General features: G+C 47.1%; 2 protein-coding genes across 9 annotated transcripts in view; one reads left to right on the top strand and one right to left on the bottom strand.

The window, feature by feature from the left end:
- The window catches only part of NFAT5 (nuclear factor of activated T cells 5), a 70645-nt gene extending 60287 nt beyond the window's left edge, over nt 1-10358 (top strand). For all 8 annotated transcript variants that reach the window (XM_035117788.3, XM_035117794.3, XM_088670999.1 and 5 more), the window contains 3 exons: nt 1133-3530; nt 4381-4621; nt 5581-10358. In XM_035117788.3, coding sequence (XP_034973679.2) covers nt 1133-3530; nt 4381-4613 — 2631 coding nt within the window. In that variant the 3' untranslated portion in view covers nt 4614-4621; nt 5581-10358. The remainder of the gene's footprint in view (nt 1-1132; nt 3531-4380; nt 4622-5580) is intronic.
- A 612-nt stretch (nt 10359-10970) lies between these two features.
- On the bottom strand, nt 10971-15579 carry NQO1 (NAD(P)H quinone dehydrogenase 1). The gene is made up of 6 exons (XM_035117801.3): nt 15548-15579; nt 14952-15116; nt 14580-14710; nt 13521-13634; nt 13012-13113; nt 10971-12538 (listed from the first exon to the last, which is right to left on the bottom strand). The coding sequence occupies exons 1-6, from the start codon at nt 15552-15554 to the stop codon at nt 12236-12238; spliced, it is 822 nt and encodes a 273-aa protein (XP_034973692.1). The 5' UTR covers nt 15555-15579; the 3' UTR covers nt 10971-12235.
- Between the last annotated feature and the right edge of the window lie 575 nt (nt 15580-16154).

Here is a 16154-nt window from a genome sequence, read left to right as displayed (position 1 = left end):
ATTGCTCCGGGTCCGCTTCTCTGGAGCAGTACATAGTACAGAGTAGACACAATAATCCTGTAAAAAGCCAGGTTGGAGTCCAGCGTCATTACTCGTGAGTAACCACCTCACGCCCACTACACTTTCTGACAAAGATAATAAGATTCCTGATTCAGGGATTTGATAACTTTTTCTTCAGCTCTCTTGATTTTATTGTGATCAACTACAAGTCTGTGGTGAGCTGTGGTTCGCTGTCCAACAGCATATCAAATGTCCTGCATAGCAAAATTATTTATTTCTAATGTGTTGTACTCTGTCTTTTATTCAAAGTGGAAGGTGTATTTTTCTATTCTCAATTCATAACTTCCATCATTTCCACCTTGGGCATCAGCTATTCTTCATTTCCATCAGCCAAAAAATTTATTTCATTTGATGGTATTGAAGCATCCTGCTTACTTCTCTGCTTATATTTAGTAAGCCGCCTTCTTGCTGCTTGTGCTTTTTGAATTGTCTGTTATGCAAGGTCATATATAACTGCAAGTACTTGGCAATCATTTTTAATGATATTCAATTTTACACACATTTTTACATATTTTTAAAAATAAAAAAGTTTAAAATTATTGGAAGTTGTACAAAAACATGAAAGGTCAATATTTTATGTAGTTATTTGCCAAGTAAAACTAAATTATATTAATTTAATCAAAATATCTTTAGAATTTCCAAGTCATATTACAACTTTTTAGCACCCCTCATTTTTGGAATTTGAAAGTTGAAAAATTCAACATGCCCTAATGGGATAGAGATCCAATGTTGCAGTTGGTGTGATTTAAATGTTAAACAGTTTTCAGAGTTCTAGTTACAGGTAGGTAGCCGTGTTGGTCTGACGTAGTCGAAACAAAAGAAAAAAAATTCCTTCCAGCAGCACCTTAGAGATCAACTAAGTTTGTCATTGGTATGAGCTTTCGTGTGCATGCACACTTCTTCAGTATCTGAAGAAATGTGCATGCGCACGAAAGCTCATACCAATGACAAACTTCGTTGGTCTCTAAGGTGCTGCTGGAAGGATTTTTTTAGTTTTCAGAGTGTTGTTTCATTGAGGCACCATGCAAGCGTATGATTGTGCTGTCTTATTACTGTGTGCTTTCCCCCTCAGGCAACAAGTGTAGTCGGACCACCCCAAGCCACATTGGAAACCAACATGTCCAGTATATTGGGCAATGGCACTTTCTCCTCTTCTGCTTCTCACTTAGCACCAGAGAGTGAAAATCAGCAGCTGCAGCCAAAGGTATATACTCCAGAGGCAATGCCCTCCCTCCAGGCACAGGACCTTGCCCAGCCTGGCAGCTTCCCTGCAGGTTCTGGTCCCAATCAGCTGCAAAACAGTGACACCTTGTTGCAGCAGGCATCCCAGTTCCCCACCAGGGAGTCCCAGCCAAGAGAGGTGTTGCAGCCAGACAGTGCAGTCATGACTTTGTCTCAGCTGACAGAGGCGTCCCAGCAGCAGTCACCACTCCAGGAATCGGCACAAGTGTTGCAGCAGCAGATGTCTTCAAACCTTTTCTCATCAGCCAACAGTGTGAGCCAGCTGCAGAACACAATCCAGCAACTGCAAGCAGGGAACTTTCAGTCTAGCACTGCCAGCAGCAACAATGGAAGTGTAGATTTGGTCCAGCAGGTCCTGGAAGCCCAGCAGCAGCTATCCTCTGTCTTGTTCTCTGGGTCTGACAACGAGGATGTTCAAGAGCAAATCAATGTAGAGATTTTTCAGCAGGTTAGCCAGATCCAAAATGGAGTCAGTCAAGGGATATTTTCCTCCTCTGACACTGTCCATTCAAGGGCTGAGGACCTTCTCTCTGGGAGAAGTGAGAATGTCCATCCACAACCTGAAAGTTCTTTGTCCAGCCAGCAGCAACAGCAGCAGCAACAACAGCAGCAGCAGCAGCAAGCAATGGAGACTTCTGCAGCTATGGTGATTGAGATTCAGCAAGGTCTCTGCCAGGCAGCAAGTCAGATGCAGTCCAACATGTTCTCAAACTCCTCTTCGGGAAATAGAAACATCCAGCAGTCCCCAGTGTACCAACAAACTTCTCACCTGATGAGTGCACTGACAACAAATGAAGACATACAGATGCAGTGTGAGCTATTCTCACCCACCAGTGTTTCTGGTAATGAAGCTGGTACTCCATCGCAGCAGCAGCAGCAGGTGGTGCCTGCCAACGGTCCTTCCATGTTTCAGTCTTCTGGCTCTGCCGAAGGTGAAGAAGCTCCAGGTCAGACCAAGCAGATGCAGAGTAATGTATTTCAAGCTATGGTTCAAATGCAGCACAGCGGGGAGAACCAGGCGCAGGTCAGCCTCTTCTCTTCCTCAGAAAGTATGATGGCCGTTCAGGACAATGGAACGCAGCAGCAACAGCAGCAAACCGGGACTCTCTTTCAGCAGAGTGGGGAGTTGATGTCTCTCCAGTCTGGAAGCTTTTTGCAGCAGGCTCCCCACTCACAAGCTCAGCTTTTTCACTCACAGAGCCCTATTGGGGATGCTCAGAACATCTCGCAGGAGACCCAAAGTGCTCTCTTCCACAGCCAGAGCTCTGCCTCTTCCTCAGAGCAGCTGCAGCCTCCAATGTTCCATTCCCAGAGTCCCATGGGTGTGGTTCAGGACCAGCAGGCAAGCAACCTATTCCTTCCCCAGAGCTCAGTTGCACAGGAGGAACAGATGCCCTTCTTTGCCGCACAGAATTCCATTTCTCCACTGCAGACACCTGCCAGTGCTGAGCAGCAGTCGACATTCCAGCAGCAGCAGGCTCAGCTCTCACACCTCCAGAGCCCTATGCTTGCCCAAGAGCAGTCCCAGCAACAGCAGCAGAGCATGTTCCAATCACAGGTGCCCCAAAACCAGCAAGGAGCCATGTTCCAACCACAGCATTCTATGGTGGCTCTTCAGAACAGCACACCCTCCCAAGAGCAGCAGCAGCAGAATTTGAGGTTCAGCAATCAGAATTCCATGGGCCCTATGACATCCCAGAAGCAGAACATGATGTACAACCCAAACCCTAACCAAATGGCTAGCCAGGAGCAGCAGCAGCAGCAACAACAACAACAACAAAGCCAGTCTCTCTTCCACCCACAAAGCAGCATGACACCAATGAATCAGGATCAGCAACCCATGCAGTTTCAGAACCAAAGCCCAGGCTCTAATCAAGCTGAGTCACAGCAGCAGCCTGCCTTATTCCACAACTCGCCCCAGATCCAGCTAGTCCAAGGATCCTCCAGCTCTCAGGAGCAGCCTGTCACCCTCTTCATATCATCGACTTCCATGTCTGCCTTGCAGAACAGCATGAACCAGCAAGAGTTGCAGCAGCCCCCCCTCTACTCTTCACCAAACAATATGGCTGGCATCCAGGGAGCTTCTTCGCCCCCGCAGCAGCAGCAACAGCAGCAGCAGGCTGCTTTGTTCCAAAACACACCTGGAAGTGGTTCCATGAACCAGCTGCAGAACTCCTCAGCTTCATCTCGGCAGACCTCTGGAATATTCCTGTTTGGCATCCAAGATAGTAAGTACAGAGAATCCAGGATTGTCACTGGCTAAATTTTAGTGCTTTCTTCCCTTTGTGAAGCTTGTGTCATGCCAGAATGTTGGAGGCCACTTCTGTGCAGACTGAGCTGTGAAAAACTGTATCTAAAATTGTGTTGAATTATGACTTTCTTTGTAAAGCCCATATGGGAACACACTACAATGTTGACAGCAATTTTGACATAGACTGCTTACAGTCTAAGCAAGGATGGGGAACTTGTGGTCCTCCAGATAGAGTTGGACTCCAACTCACCCCATCAGGGCCAGCTAGTATAAAAGTCAGTGATCAGGCCATTCTAAGTGTATAAATGTGTACAAAAGCATCCAAATTCAGTTTGTTCACTCAGTGCCATTTATGTAGCATTTCCCCAGAAGTAGAGATTCTGTAACTGTGTCAGAGCTGCTGTAAACCTATCTCCATGATTTCAGAGCACAGCAGAGCACACAATATGGTGGGGAAGAGCTCTCTAGCTATGCAGTAGATTTTATATATAAATAGACAAAGAAGAATGAGCCAAAAGGCCTGTTATAATAATAATAATAATAATTTATTATTTATACCCCGCCCATCTGGCCGGGTTCCCCCAGCCACTCTGTTAACTCTCGGCTGTTAACTTCATATGAGATGCTTTGTGCATCTGTTGGTGTCTGACTTCTTTCTACTGGTTTCTTGGGACGCCAGCACCCTGATCCTAAATGCCTTAGGGGAAAAAGCTCTGTGGGGACACTAGATGTTTATAAGGCCAGTACAATGTGAAATGCAATAGGCTTCCTTTCACTGCTCAATAAATTTGGATGGTGCTCTGAATGAATCTTGTCTTTCTCAACAGACTGTGGCCAGCTCTTAACATCTGGACCCACTTCGATGTCAGATCAGATGATCACAATAAGCCAGCCACAGGGTGAGGCACAGTCATCAGTCACAAGTCTACTATCCCAGCAGATGTCTGAAAGCCCCCAGCTGTCTTCTGCTATGACCACCAATCAGAATATGAAGAAGATTGATGACCTGCTAGTGTCTCTACAAAACCAGGGGAACAACAACATGGCTGGCTCCTTCTAACTATCCAGGTGAGTTGGAGATGGGAGTCCAAGACTGTAGCCAAGCCATATTCTCTTCTTATTTCTTGCAGCTGATAAAAGTCTGTCTTTTCTGCTGCTTCCCCAGAAAGATAATAGAATTAGTGCCTGTCTTGAGAGTAAATAGAGCTTCACAACCCTCATTCTCCTGGCCCTTAGGACACTTGCAGTGCTCTCACTGAACTGATTACCATGGCTCAGAAATCCCAGGGTGGATATGGGGTTGTTTGCCATGACTTCAGCTCAAGGCTGAAATATGCAGTTCCAAGGCAGCATGGTCAGCTGTGTTTACTCCACACAGAAATAAAGTCTTATTTTTCTGCCTGAATAAATTATACAAAGGAAATGGGCTTCTACATAATTCTTTTTCTACTGGCAGTGATTGGAATCCTTGCTCTGCCTCTTGAGACATAAAAGTGTCACCCACTTGTCTGCGACAGTGCTTTCAGCCATTAGCGCTCTAGGAGCTTGCTTACAAAAGTATTAAATCTTATTATTTTAGGATGTTGAATCCTACCAAGTTCTGTGCTGCTGGTGCAGTTACAAGAGAGAGCTAAGCAACACATGACCCTCCCCAAGCCATAATGCTAGGAGGGGCTCTCTCACATTCCAACTCCATAGTATACATCCCCTCTTCAAGTCCCATTCAGATTTCACTGATGGGTGGCAGTAATATTACATTCAAAGAAGCCATCATTGGTAACTTCAGCATAGAGGGAAATAACCAGCTGTTGGATGCTGTTTAATTAGAATGCTTAATGCTTACCTGCGGCCCTCCAGATGTTTTGGCCTACAACTCCCATGATCCCTAGCTAGCAGGACCAGTGGTTGGGGAAGATGGGAATTGTAGTCCAAAACATCTGGAGGGCCGCAGGTTTGACATGCCTGCTTTAGGGGGAAAGAATGAGGCTCTTATTACTCTTAACTTTTGTCTTTGTGTGTTCTTTTAGCTTGTAACTTCAGAAATCCTGTAATGGACAAGCAGATTTGCAAGACTTTCTTTCTTGTGACTCTGGAATTTAGGATGTTTGGAGTTAAATTTCCTGTGTCAAAGTGCGGCCTTGGACCCAAGGGGAAATGTAGCCTTCACCATCACTTTGGAAGAGTACCCATGCTAAGCCTGATGAGAAACAGCTGCTGAGTGAGAGCATCAGAGAGAGACTTCTTGAAGCTGGAAGAGGCGAAAGAGACTCTGCTTTGGACAGTTGCCCCCATCTCTAGTCCAGCTGTGGGGATGCAGAGTGCAGCTGCTCATTTATCATTGCAGCTTGGCAAGGAAAGAACCTGAGACTGTCTCTGCTCCTTTTTTTCAGCTCTTCTTCACAGCTCTTGGAACAGGCTGCAAAGCACACAGGGATATGTGTCCTAAAATAACTGGGATATACAAATGGTTGATTCACATATTTGTGCTCATCACTTGAAGACTCAGTCACTTGATTTGAAGCTGTAAATGGTTTCCAGTGAAAAATGTTGCTTGAGGGAGCTGAAGGTGATTCATGTGTTCAGTCCTCTGTTGTGCATTTCACTCATGCCAGTCATTGCTTAATGGTGCAGTTACCAAGTGTTGAACATACCAGTGTGAATTAGTGACTCTTCGTTAAATGCAAGCTGCTGTCAGCTTCATAGCAGTATGGAGAAAGCTGTGAATTAGCATCTAGGAAGGTGGTATATACTGGCAGAGAGTCTCCTAAAGCCATGAGGGGTGGGGAGTAGGTGATATCCAAGAATGTGACTACAGCTTCCTGGGAGGCTGGAAGATTGGCTGCTCAAAGAGGGACTTCTCTGAGCCTCTGGTGCTCTGCACATCTCCCCTTTCACAAGGGGGCAGTTTGCTATGCTGAGCAATAGACCCCCTCTTGAGTCCTGCCTTGATAGGCCATAAGCTGACTTTTGTTCCTCTTAATCCTTTTTCTGTCTCTTTCCTATTGTTTGAAATATGCTGCCACCTGTACAAATCTGAATTAGGTTTTTTGGAGACCAGAATGTCCATTGTAGTGGGGCTGGAATGACCAAGCTGGTTGATACCTCCTTGGTCTGTAGAGGAGGGGTGAGAGAATATTTTGGGGCATGCTGGTTTCTGCTCCTCCACCCCTTTTCTAATTGGTGCGGGTTTGGAGTCTTAAATTTAAACACACATGGGGGGGGGAGGTTTGGCAGCTTCCCCTCAGGCCTTGAAGGGGTGTGTCTGTATACCAGTTGCTGAGAATTGCAAGTGGGCAGAGTACTATTGCACCTAGGTCCTGCTTGTAGACTAGGTATCTGGTTGGCCACTGTAAGAACATGATGCTGGACTAGATGGGCCATTGAACTGATCCAGTAGGCTTTACTTATGTTCTTACATAACTCCTTTAGCTCATATGAGACAAGTAACGACACTCTTTCAAAATGCAGATGCTGGTGATAAATTTGCATCCATTTTGGCTTAAAAGGCAGATGCTCTTGTGTGCTGTCAGCACCAAGGGGCAAACTCAATTTCAGGTGCTCTCCAGGGATAGCTACAGTTTCCCTCTTCTGGATTTTTATTTTCCTCTCCTTCTCTCCTGCACATCAAATGCTGTGTGTGGTGTCTGTCACCCAACAGCTGCCGTGTGTAACTCTTGTTGGCATTGGGGAGTTGTGCTTTTTAGTAAGCATTGGTGTTCATTTTTGTTACTTTTGTGTAGAGAAGAATTTAGCTTGTACCTGGTTTTTTAGGCTACCCCTTGTGTTTTTTCTAACTTGTGCTCCACCTTGAGCTATGTAGAGTTGTGCTTGTTTTTTTGTTATTGTTGTTGTCCAGTTAAATGCCAGTCCGTCTCTGATGTTTGTAGTCAGTGATTCGTTCTGTTTGTCCATCTCTCTTTGAGAGGCTTGAGTTATGTTTTCAGTAGTACAGGCTATTTTGCCGATATGAAGAGAACTTTTCAGAAAGAGACCTGCTCTAGGTCATTTAATTTTGAATACAGTTTTCAATCGTTCAGGTTTTGGATGGTTTATATCTAATGTGTGTTTCATTTTTTTGGAAAGCTCTATTTTGTATTTAGAAAATGATAAACTATTTTGCTATTTGTACTGAGTGAGTACATTGGCATAAATAATATATATATATAAATATATATATACATATACATATACATATATTCACACACACATATATTCTTTTTGCCACAGATTTTTGTGGTAAATGTGTGAGTTTTGTTGTCTGTTTTCCCACAACATGGCATCTAGGAACCAGGGGAAGGGGGGTTGTTGTTAAGTCTTCACAAAGTATTTGAGTACTTTTTGCAGCAGATGTGATTGGTTCATCTCTGGCCATTCATTTAATCCGGCAGCCTCTGTGCTGATTGGCTGGGAGGGCAGCTTCACTGCAGAGGTGACACATGTGCATGGGAGTCCCTTGACATGAGCCATTCAGCTTTTCACTCATGGTTAATGTCTAATATTTTATTACTAGCTTTTTGATTTATAACACTACAAATTCACAATTGGAACCTTCTTTCCTCATTTCATGATGTCTGTAGCTGCATTGAGCTTGCTTCTCTTACATTGTTTTATTTGCTGAAAGATTGAGGATGGGAAGGAGCAACCATGTGCTGCCATGTGCCTAACTATGAATGAGGAGGCAGAAAGGGATGTACCAAACCAGTGGCTTTTGTTTTCACTTCTGGGGATCCTGCAGTTGGGCCTGGGACTGCCTGTGTCTTCTGGAAGAGGCACTTGGTCCCAAGCCATGGCAGGAGCTTTATGGGGAAGAAGTGTGTGGAGAGGGTTGAGTAGGAGCAGGTCAACTTGTACGCTGCTGTGTCTTGTTCACTTTGGTGGCATCAGGACTGTCCTTGGGGGACAGTGCTAAGTCACCAGGGACCAATCCTCTATTGAACCAAGTTTCCTGCTCAGAGCCACCTCTTGTCACTTCTCCCCAGATTACTCCAGCCATACAACGCAGGCATCTGCATTCTGTTTGTTAAAAGGGCTCCTGCTGCTGCTCTGTTCAAAACGGTGATGTACATGGGTTTTGGGGTTGGTTTATTTCTATTTTATCTTGGTCCATTTTAGGTCAATATTTAAATGTGCAACATTTTTAACATGTGATTTGGTTACAAAAAAGTATGTATTTGGAACAAAGGTCTGCTCAGTGGCTGGCTGGTGCTGCATCTTTCCTATACCCTTTTTGTTTGTTTTGTGGGGCCTGCAGTAGCAGAGCCTACAAAAGGTATTCTAGAGAGTGTTTCATGGAGATGGGACCTTGGTAGCCTTGCAAGGTGCATCTTGTTTCCTGTGTGTTCTTGATCCCCACATGGCATTTGGAGCTCATGTTGTCCCCATTCATTTTTCTCCTCTGCATCAGTCCACAAGAATCCAACTGAGCCTTTCCACCAAAGGGTTTCAAACTACAGGAAGCAATCATTTTTATGTACAACTCTGGATAAAGCCACATTGGGAATCAGATTTTGTAAAACTGTAAAAGCCCTTGTGGTTTCAGGTCCCTCCCTGCATATTAATGGTCAAGAGAGAGCTGTCCTTTCAGGCATCCCTGACTTGCTTTCCCTCCTCCTCTTGTGCACCACTCCAAACAAACATGCCTAGGAAAGTGTTTGTCCTCTAGCACACTGCATCAGAGCAGAGCTTGAAAGGCCAGGAAGTACCTCATTTGGTCTTGTCCACCCTGGCAATGAGCAGCTTGGTTATAGCCACATCCTATTTGTAAAGGTTGAAGGGACTAAGTATATTTAGGCTGTACAAGAAACAGCAAAGAGATTTGATAACCATCACTAAGTATTTGACAGGCTGTCACTCTTGATCATGGGAGCAAATTATTTGTTGTTTTCTCCAGGGCTTCAGTGTTAACCAATAGGTCCATATTGCAAGAAAAAGGATTTAAACTAAATATTAGGAAGAACTTCTTGACAGTCCAGGCTGCTTGTGACTGCTTCAGAAAATGGTGATCTCTTGTTTGAGCAGGGACTGGAGTCTCATTGCTATGGTTGTCATAGCAGAGGATTTCCTGCATTGGAATAACTTTTGAGTGTAACCCTCACCTCTGCACCAGACATGGCCTATATGGATGCTGCTGCTGTCACCACTGCAGTTTTCTTTCAGTCCCTGCCACCACTGCCGCTTTGATCCTTAAGCCCTTAGGTAGCTTGGCTGTCATCTGGGGTCCATTGTTTCCTCTTTTCCGCAGCTTTTGTATTGGGGCTCTGGTCCATGGAGTCCAACTTGTTTGGAATGAAGTCAAATTTGGACACGGCAAGGTTTTGTTCTGAACAGTTTGGGCTTGGACCTGCTGAGACCAAGAATCTCATTGCACCCCTCTGTCCCAACAGCAGTTTGCGTGCAACTAATGAAGGTTTTCTCCCAGAGCTCGGCCTGTTAATATTGCTGCAGTCCTGACACACTCACACTCCCTCCCCCTCCCCTTTCTTGCCATGCTTGCTTAGAACAGCACTCAAGACCAGCCAGCCACCAAGCAGCCTCTTCCAATATCCTGCAATGTGAATGTAGCCTCAGATGGCCCCTTGTGCATTTTGTGTCCCTGGCTTGTGTAGGTGGGTTTCTCAGAGCACTGATAACGACTTTGTTTATTCTATTTGGGGGGGGGGACTCATTTGCATTTGTTTTTAGCTATCCTGTGATAACTTGTTGAATATTAAGAGAGAGATATTTTGCTTCTATTGGGACATTTGTATACTTGCAACTATATTTCTGTACACAGCTGCAGTCAAGAATAAAACTTTGAAAGTTTTCATTTTGCAGTGTATTGCTACTGTGCTCCATTCTTTTCAGTATCTTGGGGTCATTTGATCCTGAAGTGCAAGGCTAGTGTGTTGTCTGCTGAGCTCTGCACACACTGGCTGGAAGTTTACTAATGATAGCTCAGTTGGTTAGGGCATGATGCTGGTAACACCAAGGTTGCAGGTTTGATCCCCATGAGGCAGCTGCATATTCCAGCATTGCAGGGGGTTTGGACTAGATGATCCTCGGGGTCCCTTCCAACCCTACAATTCTATACATCCCTTTTTGTTCTATGCCCGATAAGCAAGCCAGCACCAGTGTATATGGAGCAGGTGGAGAGGGGTGTCCCTTCACTGGACTGATGGGAAAGTAGAACTTTCTTTGTGTAAATATCTCCTTTGCAGAACCCACCAGCTCTGGGCTGGCTTGTCCCATATTACCAACTGTGTACGGTAGAGCAGCAGACTTAGGCTCCTCCCTTCACCACCTCTCATGGAGACACAAACAGGCACCCCTCCCCTCTGAGCAGTGCTGTCATGTTAGAATCCAACAGGTGTAATAGGTTCAAACTGTATAAATGCCTAGCACAAAATGTGGCCCTTGACTCAATAGACAGCTGCAGGAGAGGGGTTAAAAAAAGTATTTTATTCTAAATTTCTCTGCTGGCGCAAGAGACTTCTATAGGAGAGGAATATCCACATGACATTCCAACAAACCTGACAAATAGAGGCAACACCTGGCTTTGTTAGAACATATGAAAGTTATTACCAAAGTACAAAAATCTCAAGTAATATTAATCTCTACTACCAGCAAGTAAACTAAGAGGATTTAAAGCAACCCTTCACCTTCCCCACCAGTTAATTACACTTTTTCACACCCACCCCACCCACTGGAGCACCGTTTATTGCCAGGCAACTCTGCCCCTGCCTTCCTGTGCTGTGGCCGATTCCAGCTGGAGAAGGTGGGAGCCCAGTTGTCTTCACCACTCTTCCCAGCTGCCCTCTTTTCACCTGCATCTGTGCAGCTGTCTTCAGACAGATTGCCACTGCACCTCTCCTCCGGCAGCTCAAGTCTGGTGCAAGTGGTATTGACTGCCAAGTAGCTTGTTTTACCCATTGTGGATTGGTGGGGTGGTCGCTAATGAAGTAAAGGCTATACCTCTTGCAATGTACTCCCCCCACCCACCCCCACTACCTTGAGACTACTATGACAAGAAACTGAAGAGCTGGCAAAAAAGCAGCCAGGTGGATCCATACAGTTCTATCCAACTACATTCTACTCCAGGCATCTCCAAACTGCAGCCCTCTAGATGTTTTGGCCTACAACTCCCATGATCCCTAGCTAACAGGACCAGTGGTCGGGAAAGATGGGAATTGTAGTCCAAAACATCTGCAGGGCCGAAGTTTGGGGATGCCTGCTCAAGGCAGTATGGTGGTACTCTTTGCTGAGATGGGGGCTGCAAAGAGGAATGTGAAAGGCTGTGGTGGTTGCCCACCTGTGGATTATAGGCTGGGATCTTAATGCTGCAAAGAGCAGAATAGTAATAATGCAGGCTCCATTGTGGAGTATATGCCTTTCACTACATACAAAAGGCAAGAACTAACTGTTTTAATGGTAGAGTGCCCAACCAGCTTTCCCATCTGGTGTGCTCCCAGGTAGTTTGGGTTTCAACTCCCATCCTCCCTGTTGGGCTGATGGGACTGGAATCAAATACAACAGAAGAGCACCAGTTTGGGAAAAGTCTGCCCTACAGGGACCCTATGTACCCAGAGAAAGTGAAAGTAGGAAACTTACTGATAGCTCTTACTGAAAGTAGGAAACTCTTACTGATAGCATTACAGAAGGCAGGCCCTTTTTTCTGTCCCAATTTCCCAACAGAATTTCCTATTGCTACTGGGCTTTGACTTGATTATCAGGCAGGAGTGGCTTCCCCAGATGCTGGCCAGTTGTCAGCCCATATTTTTTATCTTCTTGTTGTTCCTGGACCTCTTTCTTCAGAAGAAAGCCCCCAGCAAAGCTCAACTCAAAGTTGTTGCTTGGGGCAAAGCTGAGGGGTGTCTCCTCCCAGATAGTTGCCAACCTCTTCTTCCACATCTCCAGGATTTGGGAACGGGCCTCTGGTGGTGTATGGCCAATACTGAAAGCGATCTGGGGTGCCAAGATTTGGAAACCACAGAAATGGAGAGTGCCACTCTGGGGAGTAGGAAGAAAGAACATTTGCAAATCAAATACATATCCAAATAGTGCAGGAAAAATGTCATTAGAACAAGTTCAGGACAAATGAGCTCTATAGTGACATTTCCAGTATGTGTTTTTGTTACAATACACCCTCCATATTAGATATCTGCTATGCAATTTTACTCATTTTTAAAACCTAAAATTTGTCTAAAACTTTGCACGCAAGGGATGTGGGCTTTCTGCTAGGATTCAGTAAACTACAGCTCTTGAAAAAACAGTCATCTGGCCAATTGGTTGGAATGCAGGATTGTAAACATCTGGATTACACAAAGGTTCTCAAACCAGACATGTACAGGAACCTGTAAGAATTCTGTGTAAGGCAGAAGCTTGCACCATCTACAGTACCTAAGTATGATACCTTTTAATAATAATTTTAAAACTCTCTTAGAAATAGCCATGGGTTTTGACATCAAATGTTGCCTTGTTACCTGTATTGGCCAAAGAAGGATGTTGATGTCCCCATTGATGCCTTCAGGGGTGTACATGGAGCCCATCCCACCAGTGGTGAAGGAAAGTAGAGTCTTCTTTTTCTGTAGGTAACAAAATATGAGTTATGCTTTACACAGCAGCTGAGACGCTGCCTTGCAGAGAGCAACTAGTGGACAGGTCATTTTGCAGAGTATTGTGAAAGCCCAGCTGATCATCATCTTGCCACAATATGGAGGAAAGGGACTGCACCTTCTGTGCCCCACACCCTTCTCTAAAGTACCAAGAGGAAGGGTCATTGTCAGAATCCTTGGTCTTTTCCCACTACCACCAGAGTCTGCCTTATTATTTCATGCAGAGCACCAAAGAGGCTGACTGCAGGGCTCAAACGCACAACAGACAGGCTGCAGCTACTGGCCAGTTGGAGCTGAGCATGGGAGAGAATGAAAGGTGGCAGTGGCTACAGCAGCAGCAAGACTTCACTCCCACCAAATCCCCACTGCATACCTACCTTGAAGGGCCCCTGGTCATACATGGCACTGTAGGAGTAGGCAAATCCACTAGTGAGGACACGCTCATACCACCCTTTCAAGATGGCCGGGACACCAAACCACTGGAGAGGGAACTGCAACAGAAGCAGAGCCACAGGCTAAGGGTTGAGGCCCTTGTTGCACATTCATTTCATGGTACTTTAGAGTCCAGGTACCATTCCCAAAAAACAATTCTGTGCCCCTGGCCATGCCCTTAGAATCACTAGCTCCAGAACTTTTTTCCAATGGCAAGCTCCAGCAGGGGGTAAGAAGCATATCGTTTCCCCCCTGTGAAGTACAGACCCTGTGTGGGCAATTTCCATCTTTGCCAGAATCCAATTTTTAAAGCCTGAGGTGCCAGTGTTGCTCCCACCCTCTTTACTCAATTAAAGGTAAAGGGACCCCTGACCATTAGGTCCAGTCGTGACCGACTCTGGGGTTGTGCGCTCATCTCGCATTATTGGCCGAGGGAGCCGGCGTATAGCTTCCAGGTCATGTGGCCAGCATGACAAAGCCGCTTCTGGCAAACCAGAGCAGCACACGGAAACGCTGTTTACCTTCCCGCTGTAGCGGTTCCTATTTATCTACTTGCATTTTGACGTGCTTTCGAACTGCTAGGTTGGCAGGAGCTGGGACCAAGCAACGGGAGCTCACCCCATCACAGGGATTCGAACCGCCGACCTTCTGATCAGCAAGCCCTAGGCTCAGTGGTTTAACCACAGCGCCACCTGGGTCCCTCAATTAGGACTTCCTAATTTTGCCTCTCCCGAGTTCATTGGACAGCAAAGATACATGGCCAAAATCCACACTCAGGTCAAACACTACAAGCCTAAGGCAAGAAGAGGCTTATGATGCAGGTGAAAAGCCACCCCCCCCCAAATCCACTCCCAGGAAGCCGGTGCCCATCTTGATAGTTGGAGAAGGGTGGGGGAGACTCATGCCTGAAAACCTGGAGAAACAGTTCACTTAAACAACACTGGGCTTGATGGACCAGGTGGTCTGACTCCTTAGAAGGCAGCGTCCTATGATCTGGGAACCACCTGGAAGATGACAAGATCCGCAGCGTCCAGCTTTTTTTGCTCCTCTACGATGTCCCTGCTCAGGCGGCCTTCTTTCCATGCCAGCCCCGTTTCGGCCGGGTAGCTGAAGTGCTGCGGGTCCTTCGGCTTGCCTGAGGGAGGGGGAGAGGGGGAAGGGTGGGTCCAGGGTCGCAGGCGAGGCGGAGCCTTTGGGGGCTCCGGGAAAGGAGCGGCAAAAGGCCCCAGGTACTCGCCCCGACGACAGTTCCTCTAGGCAGGAAGGCTTGGGAAAAGCGCCCCCTACCAGCCGGCCTGAAACCCAGCCGAGCTGGAGCCGCCGCCAGTCAGTGCAGAGAGACCTAGCGGAGCGAGAGGGACCCGAAACCTATGTACCGGTGACGTCGTCCCGGGATAGGACCGGGTTGAAGCGCATGGTGTAGAGATCCGAGACGGTAACCTTCCATCCACTCTTCTGCAGCGCCTCGACAGCCGCCTCCTTCATGGCATAGTTGAAGGATGTCCGCTCCGGGTGGGCCAGCACGATCAGCGCCTGCCGAGCTGCAAGGACAGCAGAAGGGCAGAGCCTGGCAAGACAAGGCGCCTCGGGCGGCCAAAGGTCTGGAGAGCCGCCCTGCCGCAACAGGGGGGTGGGGTGGGGACAGCCTGCAGCGGATTGACTCCCGCCTCCACGCCTCCCACCAGGGCAGCGCAGCCTCGCAGGCCTGCCTTTCGGGGGCCCCGCCAGATGGGCACCACCCGCCTCCTTGCAAGTTGCTGCCGGCGCTGCGGCAGGACCGAGGGGAGAAGCTCTCGAGGCGGAAAAAGGACTCCTGCAGGGGGAGCCTGTGCCTTGGAGACTCGACTCGATCGATCCCACCCACCCCCATCCTTCCTCTCTTTTTGACCTGCCCGCTTGGCTCCGGGAGCCAGCCTGATGCGTACTTTAGGCCCAACAGAGTAAGGCTGGACCGAGGAGACAAGCTACTTACCAGCCATAGCGATGCAAGCCAGGCAGCAGTTCAACTAAGCCGTAGGCGCCGCGGGTCTTATAAGAGGCGGAGGAGGCGGCGCGGATTTGCTGAGTCACTGGGGCGGGGAAACCACACTCCGGCCAGACCCAGCATGTTGCCTCTTGGTGCCCGAGGGGAAGGCCTCGCCCAGAGGGAGAGTGCCTCTGTATCGCGAAACTCGTGACCAGGAGCCATCGATAGCCCATTCACTTCTCCCTTAATGTGGCAGCTCTCCAGCTAAAGACCCCCCCTGCCCAGCATCCCGCTTTCTCCCAGTGACCAACCACCAGATGTCCGAAAAGGAAGCTCACAAGTAAGACGCAAAGCCTGCTGTCATCTCTGCCATTGGCATTCAGAATAAAAAAAAATCTTTCCAGTAGCACCTTAGAGACCAACTAAGTTTGTTATTGGTATGAGCTTTCGTGTGCACACTTCTTCAGATACACTGAAACGGAAGTCACCAGACCCTTATATATAGTGAGAGGGTGTGGAGGGGTATTACCGGTACTCAGAAGGGTGGTGGGAATGGGTGATTGGCTGATAGGTGTGTGGTAAACCTTTTGACGACTGTTAACTACTGCAATTG

The sequence above is a fragment of the Zootoca vivipara genome, chromosome 6 (genome assembly GCF_965207765.1).
Source record: "Zootoca vivipara chromosome 6, rZooViv2.hap1.1, whole genome shotgun sequence".
NCBI classification, from domain to species: domain Eukaryota; kingdom Metazoa; phylum Chordata; class Lepidosauria; order Squamata; family Lacertidae; genus Zootoca; species Zootoca vivipara.
Note: the sequence above shows the minus strand (reverse complement) of the source record. Positions and strands in the feature narration are given on the sequence as shown.